This window comes from Anas platyrhynchos, chromosome 7, assembly GCF_047663525.1.
Source record: "Anas platyrhynchos isolate ZD024472 breed Pekin duck chromosome 7, IASCAAS_PekinDuck_T2T, whole genome shotgun sequence".
NCBI lineage: Eukaryota > Metazoa > Chordata > Aves > Anseriformes > Anatidae > Anas > Anas platyrhynchos.
In genome coordinates, this window is record NC_092593.1 from 2911556 (window position 1) to 2924581 (window position 13026).

The 13026-nt window shown below is 44.0% G+C and overlaps 1 protein-coding gene across 4 annotated transcripts in view; it reads right to left on the bottom strand.

Annotated features, from left to right (window-relative positions):
• Positions 1-13026, bottom strand: part of EPC2 (enhancer of polycomb homolog 2) — a 40999-nt gene that overhangs the window by 26002 nt on the left and 1971 nt on the right. Inside the window, exon 1 of one of the 4 annotated variants that reach the window (XM_072041410.1) lies at positions 12255-12566. The exons of 1 other annotated variant lie outside the window; for it this stretch is intronic. In XM_072041410.1, the coding sequence (XP_071897511.1) occupies positions 12255-12374 (120 nt within the window). In that variant the 5' untranslated portion in view covers positions 12375-12566. Of the gene's footprint in view, positions 1-176; positions 3176-9691; positions 9871-12254; positions 12567-13026 lie in introns of those variants that run through there. 2 more of the 4 variants (XM_038181937.2, XM_038181938.2) reach the window with 2 other exon arrangements.

Sequence of the window (13026 nt, forward strand, 5' to 3'; positions counted from 1 at the left end):
AGCCTTCGTAGGGAATTAGGGCTGGTGTAAACCAAACCCATTAAAAACTGGCATAGAGAGATTTTATGCAAAATCAGTTAACGCACACAAAGTTCTTTAAAGTGTTATTATAAACAAGAGAGTCAAGTCAAAAGAATAGCTAATTTAATCATTCCTGTTTCCCCAGCAGTTCTTACCTGCTTGCTGCCTTTAGAAGTTCAGCCAGTTAAGAGTGACAAGGAGTCCTCGCAGTGTAACACTTACAAAGCACAGACTCCCAAACAAGCATCACTTCATTTGACTGCTAAGGGACAGACGCCAGAATTGCTGCAGAATCCTTTCAGGTTAGGTGCAGCCCACAGTAAATGCATGAATTTAAGGACTTTTTAGGACTCTCAAAGGTTTTTCATCGATACTTGTGGATCTTTGTTGGAAGAAAACCAGTACAACTCCAGAGTTACCATTTGTGCTGCTCTCCACGTACCATTTTGGTGCCATCTGAAGAAACCCAAGATGAACAGGGCAGCAAGAGGATCCCCAGCACACCGTCAGCTGAGGGGCTACCTACCCCCAAGCCAGAAGCTGGCAGCAGCACAAAGCAATGCGTGCACGCTTCAGACCCTCTGGTGCAGTTTTCTCATTTAAACATCACAAAACTGTCTCATGCCAAGGCTCCGAATGGCTCAGCTGGCACACGTAACTTTCTGTGAGCCCAATGAAGAGGAGTGGCAGCCTTCACCAGGACAAGATCTTAGATCTCCTCTATCCATGCAAACCAAACACAAAACAAGCTGCAGGCTCCTAATAAGAGAGCTGCAAGGCTCTCGTGGAGCCAGGAGATGTTTCCTTCTCCTCCCATAGAGCAGCATTCTCATCTCCAGCTCCCAAATTTGAAGGCAGGATGGTTGACAGCACGGTATCAACTTGAGATCTGCCCTAAAGCTCGGCTCTCACTGACCTTTACAACCCTACTGTGCCTACTCTGGGGTCATCGGGCTATCCTCCAGCCATTCCCACACACTGAACTACTGGAAAACATCCCAGAGCAGAAGGCAAACATCGCTGCTCCTCTTCCTTCGGTTTCCTGGGGTGCCCTCCCCACCGCCAGCCTGCCTCAGCAGCATGGCACCAGCACCCCCAGCAGCAGAACCAGCGCTTCGAAGGCTTGCATTCAGCAAGGGCTCTCAAGAACAGGAGTTCTTCCTCTTTAATTCTACAGAAATTATTTACAAAAAGCATCCCGAACGAAAGCAAGATCTTTAAAAATATGTAAATGGCATTTAATGAATTACACTCTTAAATATTGAGATCTTGCAGAAAGGAAAATAATGCAATTCCTGCAAAATTAGAACATAACAAATCAGCGGCTGGAAGAGCAGCTTTGGGAATCTCTCCGTAGCAGATGAAGCCACATTAAATCAAACTATCGGGCTCCCCAGTGAACGCTATTAGAATTAAGACAAGAGTGCAATCAAATATCTGGTGTGATTTGCCTGAGTTAATACGTACTGAATCAATCTGTCATTCTACCATTAAAGTACGCCTTGGAAAGCTCCGCAGCGCTGAGCAGGTAATTCAGCTACACCAGAATTTGTTTCGTTACCGCGCTGTTTTCCACGGGTGTCCCTGGGGCTGTTTCTTCACAGGCAGCTGCTCAGAAGGACTTTTCCTGAGCACCCTCCCCATCTCCCCGGACAGGAGTCCAAGCCGCTGCCACTCCAGCAGCCCGCTGACAGACTCTCTCCCAGTTTCTCAACGTCTCTGAGACACTTGGGGAAAGCAGAGTAACGGGAAAGATCATCCCTGGGAAAGATCATCCCAAGAGCAGCCTCACCCCTGTAAAACTGAGGAGTGTCAAACTGCCTGTGGTGGCCACGCTCCCAGCTCAGCATGTCCCTTGCCCATCTCCTGGCCCTTCTGCCAGGGCTGCTTCCCAGCCCAGCAGGATTCAGCCCCACGATCACACCTGGGCACTGCTCCAGCTCAGCCTCATCAGTCTTCAGCTGCACCAGCCCTCAGGTTTGTCAGGTTTCAGCTGGACCAGCCCTGAAGTCTGTCAGCACCCACAGCACCGGCTGCTCCTCCGTGGGGGCAGGCACATGGTGATGCTGACCAATGTGTAGCTGCCCCCACTCTTCTACCACCAAACACTCAAACACTTCTAAAAATGGGACTGAACACCTTCCAGGAAAGCCACGCTGACCCCTTCATTCCTCCAGCCAGCACGGAGGGATGAGGTCCCACTTGCGCAGAAAGCAGCGAAGGGCAGGCAGCAACCAAAACAAATCGCGCTGTGGCTCCACAGCCCACTGAGCAGCACAGCTGAGTAATTCAGATCATTCTCAGTTCTCGTAACGCTGCTTGTAGGTGGAGGGAGAGCTCCCAAGGCAGGGCTGACAATAGGTGTTAGTACTCACTCTACTACAAAACGTCTCCAAGCAGAACGCAGCCTTCATACAACGAGCCTGACAAGCAGGAGTGTCAGTCAGCAGGGCTGCAGAGGCAGCAGATAAAGTATGTCATTTCCACAGTTAGGAAAAATATAAATCTATTAAACATTAACTTAATGAAAACAAATTTCAACTCCCGAAACAGTTCTGTGTAACATACTGGGAAGATTTTTGTATAGTCTGCTTAAATGGCTTGGTTCAACCTGCAAACAGCCTTTTAAAGGTTTAATGATGGATTTAGCAACCGGTGCACCCAGACATCCTTTCATCTGTTTTGCTTATTGTTTTGAAAGACACAACATATTTTAACTTGTACTTCAGTGTGCAGCAGGCAAGATAAAAGGATCTCATAACTGAACAGTAGAGAGAACCGTGATGATAGCAAGCAGAACGTGCTCCTTTTAATTCCCGTGGCAGCATCTGTCAAGGAGTCATTAACCACTGATTTCTTAAAAAGCAAATCCCAACCTTTCTAGGAGGCCCGAGAACATCACACACAACTTCAGCCTGCTTCTCTGGCTGTCAACATAACAGAAACATCCCCGTGCCCAGCACACAGCCAGAACACAGCTGTTCTCCAAGCACAACACTGGGCCACCTGGGAAGGGAAACAGCGACCAGTCCCAGACATTGTTTGCACCCTCAAGAACCATATTCACCAACACAACCCCTCCCTTTTACTCTGCTGCTGCAAAACCGAAGCACTTGGATCCCAAACAGCTCTTTGCTCTTTCCCTTAGCCTTTAAACCCCCTGCAGGTATCTCCCCAGACCTTTTTTTTTTTAAGTAGTTTGTACATTTTCTGTAACTTGCTAATTACACTTGCTAACATTTGGATTGATGCTGAAGCAGAAAGCAACCAAGCACGTTGCGGTGCACTGTGATCCTATTTAAGAGCAGAACTTCCTCTCTGCCCTTTCACAACAGAGCTCCAGGTCACACCATTTCCATCAGGTGTTCTGGACACCGCAGGCTTCAAGGGAAGAAATATCTGGATTGATGTTACCAAGACATAAGAGAAATAAACAAAACATAACAGAGCCTAGCTCTTGAAATTGATTCCCTTAAGATAAACAGCTTTAACTATAGCCTTCCTTTATAACTGTAAAGAGGACAGCAAAGAAAAGTGAATTTATTAACAGCTTTACCTCCTCCAAATAAGCTACTCCTAAGCTAGCCCAAAGCCCTCTTCCTTCCCACCTCCAATCAAAACCAGAATTAAAGCAGAAAAGAAAGCATGAGAAGACCTTCCTGAAGCCTAGACAGGCTGTTTGCCCAACATTGTACTCAAATCAGGAAATACATCAGCTGACATTTTTATAGTTCACATACAGATCCAGAAGCAGAAGAGTTTTGGTATGAAATGTGCAGACTCATCTCGCGACGTCGCAGCCACCACAAGACATTTAAGTGACATCTGTCAGCAACACTTCAGGGAAAAACACAGGAGTGTCGTGAAGCTGAAGAGTTACCTCACCAGCAAGAGCTTCTGGGTTTGGATTTTTTTTTATTTATTTATTTTTAAGGAGATTTCTGTGCATGCCCATTCAGCCCAACAAAATTACAACCAATTACCTGAAGTACAACTGACATCTTGCCCTAACATCATAACTGGAGCTGTGAAAGGCTTAAAGTGGGTGCTGGGTGCAGCTGGAACACCCCCAAGAGCCAGGATACCTGCAGACCTGTTTTTATTTCCTTCTCCCTCTGCCCTGGGAGGGAAAGCAGGTAGCTGAAACAGAACCACACGGACAGCAGAAGCCCTACCTGTGCCCACTGCAGTTTTCACCCTGGAAGAAACTCAATGCCTCATTTCTCATTTATTCTGAAGAGCAAGAAGTTCAGTGAATTAGCATAAAAGTTAGAAGTGGATCAGTACCAAAAAAATACAACGCAGAATTAACCTAGTCAGGAGCTTCCTCCTCTTATGTGTTTCTCTTACAGAGCAGTACCAAGAGGTGGTCAAACAAATGGATGGGGCCCACAGAGCCACTTCTTGAGCTCTCTTTTGGCCCTACCCACCTCTTTTTTTCTTTTTTTTTTTTTTTTAAATCATCACAAGAAGTACTTCTCCCCACGCCAATTTGTCTTCCTTACCGTCAAATTATGACTATGGGAAAAAAAGGCAGTACTACCAGTAAGCTGCTGCTCCTGACACCTCCATGAAGGAGGCAGCAGTGAGAATTGAACTGCACTACTCCACCCCAAAAATTCACAGAGGCCCAAAACTAGTAAGGTTTCTATTATTTAGCTACTCAAAGTCACTCAGTTGTTTACCCAAAGTGAGGCCAAGACACTTTTCTGCCACCGACTTCCCTTCTCCAGCTCTCAAGCAACTGTAACGTCACAAGCAATGCGAGTGCCACCCAAAACCAAGCACAAGCCATTCTGGTATGAATGCTTTACAGAAAAATCACCTGATTATTACCTCAAAAAGACTGATGTAGGCTGGTAAGATAGGTGATAAAATTTTTGTGTCCCACCTGCTCTAAGTGCGCCCAACTTGCTTGGATGACGCCTGGTCTCTAGGCACTCAGGTCTACACAGGAGCTGGGGACTTCAATTAAGGAAACCCAAATGAGATTAAATGTCCCCAAAAAGAGCTTTATTTCCTCTCTGGCAGCCTGACTGAAGCCAATTTAAGCACTATAAAATGACTTCAAGCAAGACAGGCAAAAAACCTGGCCCACAAAACACTGACAGGTACAGAAGGGAGATGGACAGAGAAAATCACAACCACTTTCATGTTCCTTTAGTTAATCTGGCAGTACATAAAAAAGCCCAACTTTTATAGAAGTTTAATGTGAAAAAAATCAAAACAAGGAAGCAAGCAATGCAATTTACATCATTCTATATAACGATGGACCTGGAATGACCAAGACATCCCAACTATTACCCTACTGAGGGGGACAGTAGTGATACATGAGCACATACAGTCTCTCATTCATATAAACGATTGTTCCCTATTTGTGAATATCCCACTGACATAAAACTGTCACCAGTTAGGAAACGCCAAAACCAAATCTTCCTCAAGAACTGTATTTTACAACTACATTAATTTCCACTTTGCCAGAACTCCAATCATTAAAAATACAATTGTCAGCATGAAACTTCAAAGAACTCTGAATTTAAAATCCCTTTTAGAGACTGTAAACAGCACTTCAAAAGTGTATCTTTTTCCTGAAAAAAACAGAGTATTTTGTTCCAAGATGCCTTTGTTATCACTTAGGAGCAAACTGTTACAGACAGTGCAACATTCAGTCAAAAACCAACACAGTTTCCCTTCAGCTCCTTGCAAGGCACATTTGCATCACTCAGCAGGTAACAGGTACAATTTTAAACAGCAAAGGCTGCTAACAAATTGCTTCCGAGGAATTTATTTTCTTGAAAGTCTGCTTCTATTAGCGTAGCTCAATCGTGCCGAGTCAGACAGACTGAGATGGAGAGGTGAACACCTGGCTATATAAATTCTCTCTGATGTTTTTATGCCATTAACCCGCAATACTTTCACAGGCAAATTTCACATCAAGTTCTCCCCTTTACTTCCCACAAGGTCACACACAGACCCCCAGCTCCACACCCCAGAGCTGCAGGGTGCCGAGCTGCAGCAGTGGCAGCAAGAGGGAAGCCTGGGGAAGTTCCCCCAGGTGACAGCAGCTCCTGGGGGGCTGTGTCCCTGCAGGGTTTGGGTACCAAGTGACCCTACTGATTCCACCTTCTTTAGGGATGCACTTGTCTACGAATTTTCAGATCTAACTTTTGCATTCAAGAACAAGTTGCTTACTGTACCTCTCTCCTTGCCAAGCTGTGTAATTAATCTCCTGATCTGCGTGCAACGTGTTATTCCCAGGAATCCATTCCTACTACATATAAATAAAAACAGATTTTATTTAAATGAAGGATAAACACCGATACCTGGGAGTTTGTATTTCAGAGTTTTACAAACAAACCTCTTCAAAGCACTGAAGAGCTGATGAACAGAGTCAAAATCCATCACATAAGGAAACAGAAAAGATACCACAAAGTGGTTCTAAAGTTACATCAACTGAGAAAAAAAGTTTAGAAAATTAAAAACACAACTGCACACCCATTAATTGGTAGGAATTAAAATTATTAACTATAAGATTCCATTTCAACTCAAACTTCTCTAAATGTGTTAATATTTCTCAACTTTTTGTAGTAACAGCGCCTCTCCTTTTACCTTGCTTACCTAGTTGTTGGATACCACCACAAGACATGCAGTATTTTGTTTGCATCTAAGTTTAGCACAGGGGAATTGGAGGTTACCAGGATGCTTCAAAGTACAAACAGCTTTTGTTATGCAGCTCAGACTGGTCAGGCAAAAAGCAGGAGTTGCAGCAAGACAAATGGCAGTAGGTTAAGATAACCAAATTATAAATTGAGATGTAAACAACAAAACAACCAGGGAAAAGGGGGTGGGAAGCATTTATAAATATGCTGGCTACAAATAGATAAATAACTGAATTACTTTGTGCCACAGGGGACATCAGATAAAAGGAGGAGAGCACAAGTCTACTGATGTGGAAAAGCGTCAGGAAGCTGACACGTAACAAACTGGAGAGCAGCCTCACAAGGCAGGCTGTGTAAGCCCTAACTTCTCACAATTTAAGATGACACGCATACCAGAAAATACCTTACAGAGAAAGATTTTACTGAAGCAGCCGTACTGCGAGGTGTGGAGCACGCCAGAGAAGCGAGTCGACTAGCTGCAAGCAACCCAGTTCTGTCCTCAGACATCTGCCGGTGGGAACGGCATTTTTCCTTGCCAAGTACCTCGTTTCAGACGAGTCCCTGGCATCACCTCGCCTGCTCTTTCTGCTCTTGAAGTGAGCATTTCAAGTACTGGAAGACCAAGGGCATTTTAGTGACTTGAATGTATTAATCACAATTAGAACTGCAGCAGTGTAAATTAGGAAAAATACAAACTCAGGGGTTGTTTTTTTTTTGTTTTTCTTTTTACCCTGCAGACTTGTCCCTTCTTCTCCCTTACGTTTAGGGCAGTTCTGCTAAGAATACGAGCAGTATTTTAAAGTACCACTTTCAGTAACACCACAAGGTAATCACCACATATTGACAAACAGGAATTTGCAAAATCAATTTAAAAGAGAACTTCAATATAGTACGTTCCAAAATACTTCGTTATAATGTTAAATTGTGCCAAGTGAGATTGCCATCGTTTCACATTTATTGATAGTACCTTTAGTTTCGTGAATTCCCCTCCCCACTTCTTACTGCCTTTTTATGTGCAATAATTTAGTTCTGATTCACTTTTTCTCTACTTGTTACAGAAATTTGGGTTCTACAATTAGTTTTCCCCAGCTATGGCTGTCATGACACCTGAAGCTTAACTGTAAATTTTGTTTATGTAAATACTAAACGTGGTATTTAGCTCTACAAAAGTTGAATAGTTAGAATCTGATAAATATGCTAAGGGCACATAACTTCAAATAAGTAAAAACAAGGCATAATTACTAGCTTTGTTGGAAAAATAAGTTAGAGAACCTTTTGAATACTAAATTGCCACCAAGGTGATTTTTCTTCTGACAAATAACTAAAACCAGGATTAATACAAGCAGATTTATTGTTTGCTCCTTTAAATTATTCAAATGGAACATTTCAACCAAGCTCCATCGACACAAGGTGTACAAAGCTAACTACTGCTCAGTTTTGCCAAGCAGGAGCAAGATGAAACCTGGCACCAGGCAGTTCAAAACACCACTGAGGTTGCCCGAGGTGTTTCTTTTCCAAGGTTTTCTTAAACTGAAGGAAAGGGGGAAATTGCTACCTGCATGGGAGGAGTTGCAGAGCACAGAGACACAGAAGGGAGCTGCACTTCACCCCGAGGAGCCCTGCTGTAAGGGAAAGTTCCTGCATAATGAGCAGAGGTGTGAGCGCTCCTCCTTGGGGCAGGTGCCATTGTTCTCCACCAGGATCAGGCGCCCCAACGAGTTAAGGCAGATTTCGTGGCCTGGCGTTAACTGACCCTGTGCATGCGACTCTAGCCTGCAGCCAAAATGCAGCTTTATCTAAATTAAGTGTGGTTTTAAGATATGGCTGAGCCCATTTAACCTCTGGATGACACCGAGAGCGGGAAACTCCTGCTCTCCATCCCCAAGCCTCCCAGCCTGTTTCCCACAGAAGCACACAACGCTCACCTCTTCCCCAGCCAGAAAATTACAGCCCTTCCACAGCCAGAAGGGGCTCAGTACGCAGACACAAGGGAGCAGGACAGGAGGGAGGTGCAGACTGTCCCTCCTCACTCTGGACTACAGGCAGACCGGCTCAGCCCTATCTTGAAGCCTCCCTCCGAGATAAATTACTTGACATTTGTCACAGGCTAAGCTTGTACTAAGCAGCAGCTGTCACAGGTTAGCTGATAGGTGTTAACATGATAAGCCCTAATAAACTGATCCCGAGTTTGAGTTTTAAGAGAAAATCTTTGTATTGTTTACATTCAGCCACATAATTACACCCTGAATAAATTAAAAGAAAAGCTCCTCAGTTCAACAGCTCACCAGTTACCTACACCCAGCTGCACCGCAGCTCAGGTGGAGGACAAAACTCATCAGCAGGTACTTCAATTACCACTGCAGTCACCCAAAGTTAACAAAATCCTGTCTCCTTAGTGTTAAAGCTGATGCACCATCACCAAATGGGATACTGAGGAGTACAAGCAGTGGACTGAAAGAAGTTTCTGTTAGCCACAAGAGTATTTTGCAGGAAAAAGCATAGGAGGGATGGAAGATGACAGCTGAAAATGGAAATAATGGCTGGGGAATGGAGCTGGGACAGGGACTTGCGAGGAATGTCACTGCGTGATGCCAGGGGCAGAGGGAGGGAGGAAACCTAAGACCTGCAGACAGTGGAAGAAGTCTTACAAAGAACTGAATTTAAAGAAAGTCCATAAATAAAGATTGTAACATAGCATTATGATACCTATTACCAAACATACTTTGGTAATCCCAGCAGCCTCCACACACACACAAAACAAAGTAAATAAATACACCAAGGTGATGAGCTCACCCTGAGAGTAAACTTCCACTGGAATAACACTTCCCCTGCACACAAGGCACTCGATTCAAGTCAAACCCCATTTCTTCCCCAAATCAAGCCCGCTGGCTTTGCTCTGTGTGGAAACACAATCCTTTGAGTTCCCTGTACCTCAACTTCCGTAAAATCTTGAGGGATTTTTGTTTTACAGCGTATTTGTCTGGTTTGAACTTCAGCTCTCCTCTATTTACCTGTACTTCAGCCAGCAGCATCCTGGTGTTGTCTTCGTTTTACGCAGCCCCTCACTTGTAAGCAACTTCCAGAGTTCAACTGCAGGTTGTGAATGCACGCCCAGCATCCAAATCAAGTTCGGATAGGTTCTGTCCACTTAGCCATAACTGTTTGGAATTCAGCATTATCAAAAAATGTAATTCATCCTTTAACTTCTGCATAAGCTAATAAAATCAAGAGGTGCTGACTGTTGTTTCTGAAGAGCCATGCCAACTTCTCTGTTAAGATGATGACAGATCTCATAATGCTCTCAGTCTTGAAGCTGCATACCTGCCTGGGAAGGCCAAAGGTCCGATTTTTGTTCATCCGGATCCATCATCAGGGGAGATGCACGCTTGCTGCCAGACAACTGCAACCTTTAGCTATGTAACACTACTACATACGGTGCCTGCTTCACAGCACATGCACGCTAGCTAAGAAATGAACAAAAAAGCAGCCCATAATTTCATGTGGTAGAAGGCACAGCAGCTGCAGCTTGAAAACCTAACAGCTAGGATTTCGACTCAAATGGGAATAAAAAAAATAAACGCTTAGGTGGAAGAGCAAACAGGTTTTGCAAAGCTCTCCTCCCTGCCAGGGATGGGCAGAGAGACACAAAGTGCAGTTAAGATATCACTTGGTTATTTCCTGTAAATTTACTGCCTTTCTCCCATGAAGTTCACCGTTCACCTCAACTTCTTCAAGTGCTTTCTAAACCTGAGTGCCTCGGGAGGTACCTGCTTCTGACCAGCATCTGAACCAAGACTTGGCTGCACTTCTTTAAGCACTGCCCTAGAACTTAGGGATGTGGACATCACAGCCAGCAACAGAACCTGACCTCCCGCTGAAAAACACCTTCAGCATCATGAAACTGAAGCTTTCTAAGGGTGTTTTAAGGCACCTACCACTTAACACACACGATTTAGAAAAAAAAAAAATACTTACACGAAGTTATGGTTAAAGCCGTTTATTCATGCTATAAAAGCAAGCACCTGCAACACTTGCATACACAAATGGGCTATAAAAAAGGCAAGTTTCCCAGGGCGGGTGTGAAAGCAGGCCTGGAGTGGAAGGGAAAACATAAGCAGGAGCAGAACTGCTACAAGGACCTCCAAACTCTCCAATTTCACTGCAGAAAGCAAGCAGCAGCATGGAAGCAATTAACACGATTCCTAGGAGCAGAACGGGTATCAGACAAGAGCACTTACTTCCAGGCACACAATGAGCTGCAGCATGTGGACAAGTCCTTCTTATCAACACAACATCCAAGGAAAAAAAGCATAATCCATAAAACATGTAAGATTTCAACAACGTGAACACACGCAGCATGAAAGCCCACCAAGGAACGATTAGTAAGTGCCTATAATCTATGAAACAAGTCAGGACTCTTTAGGCATAACTCAATGCACAAGGAGATGTGAATCTCCCAGACAGGAGTACAACTTTGCTTTCCTTCCTATTTAAAAAGCAGGTAAGCCCTGCCCTAAAGTTCATGATACTTTCTCTGTACACACAGGTGTTTCCAAACCCTCCTGATGGAACTCTTCCAGTTCATTGTATCAGCAAAAATATTCACGGTGTTACTCTGTGTCAACAAAAATAGCCAAACAAGAAAGTGTGACTTGGGGAAAATGAATGCTTCCTGCCTTAAAATGAAAACAAATATGCTGCTCAAAAGCACCACTACCTCCCGAATGCCTTGAAAGCCAGACGATGAACTCAAGCTTCCAGTGCTACAATGGAAACTGAACTGACCGAGGGACGGCAGAAGTATGAACAGAACAGAAAGCAAAACAAAATTTCTTCGAGTTAACTATTTCCAGCCTTTCAAAATACTCCAAATTGAACATTAAAATCTAGCAACCAGTGAAGATCATCCTGAGGTGATCACTCAAGGACTGAGAATGAAATTCACATCTCGTTCCTACTCTGTCAGTGTTTTAATAACCTTAAACCATGCCCTTAACTTGCCATCCACGCACCTTCCCCCAGCCTCAACCCTGTCACACAGTTCGTGCACGGCCATGACTGACACAAGTGCTCAGGCAAGAACTTTGAGGTGAGCGTTCAGATTTATCTGACCAGCAATCTAGGTATCCTAAGTGACTGCCACCAGTATCAGCATCAGCAATTACCACCACTTCCTAACAACTCCCATGAAGTTAAATCCAGCCTGAAGTCCTTCAGAAGGAAATTTATCTCATTAAACATGATTCTTCCCCCAAAAGAGGTAACAGCATTCTCCGGTAATATGTATTCAAATTAAGAAAACAGTTGTATGATAAGAAACAAAACAAAGGCTTATCTATTCTGCAACCTCTCCCCCTTCTAGTAAAAACAGTTCATTAGCACCACGACACACGATTTCTATTCAGCAGAAGGAAACCGCGAGGAAACACTCAGCTCAGTTTCTGAAACTCACAGAAGGACACACTGCTTAGCTGCAATCTCCCTCTTACAGGAGATAAAACAAAACACGCTCTCTTACTCAGGTTTAATTTAGGATAAATTACAAACGCTTGCTAACATAAACACACTACATACCAGAAGCGTAATTCTTTCACAGCTGGAGTCTCCACGTGAGCAAAATGAGCTGCTGATTTGTAAACGCTGGAAGTGGACATAAATCTCTAAGATACGTAGATGGAAATAATTCCAGGGCATTCGTCTTGATCAAATCAAGAGAGAAGTCAAACAAAGATGCTCACACCACGCACTGGGCAGTATCACTTCTTGCAGCATGACCAGTGGTGCATATCGTTGCGCTGTCTCGGACTACAGAGTCCAAACAACTTCAGTAGCAGTATTAGAAACAAGTGATAATGATTAATCCCTCCCAAGCTTTAAACCTTTCTACGCTCCAGATGACAGTAGCAGTATAAAAAAAAAAAAAGCCTTAAAAAACAAACAAATCAGAGGCTGTATTTTTGGTTTGCAAAATATCAACAAAGCAAACCCTACACCTCTACTAGCGAAACCGGGTTGTGAAAAAAAAATACAAGTCAGACAGAAAGCTCAACCCATTTTAAGTCCTGAAGAATTTGTAAATCCCTAGTTGTTCTCAGTTACCATCAGCCCTGGAAGTTGCACTATATCACAGTCAAGCCCTACGCACCACACGAGCTCTCTGGTTTCAGGACCACTTGGCAGGGAGGCACACACGGACAGCAGCGTGCTGGGAGCTTCACATCTTTCTGCAGCAAATGTAAGTCAGCAGCTACCCTAACGGCTTCAAACACCTTCCACAGCAAACATCCCCGGCAGAAGTTGGAGCAAGAACACCTTCAGACAGCTACGGCACTGAGATGACACAAAT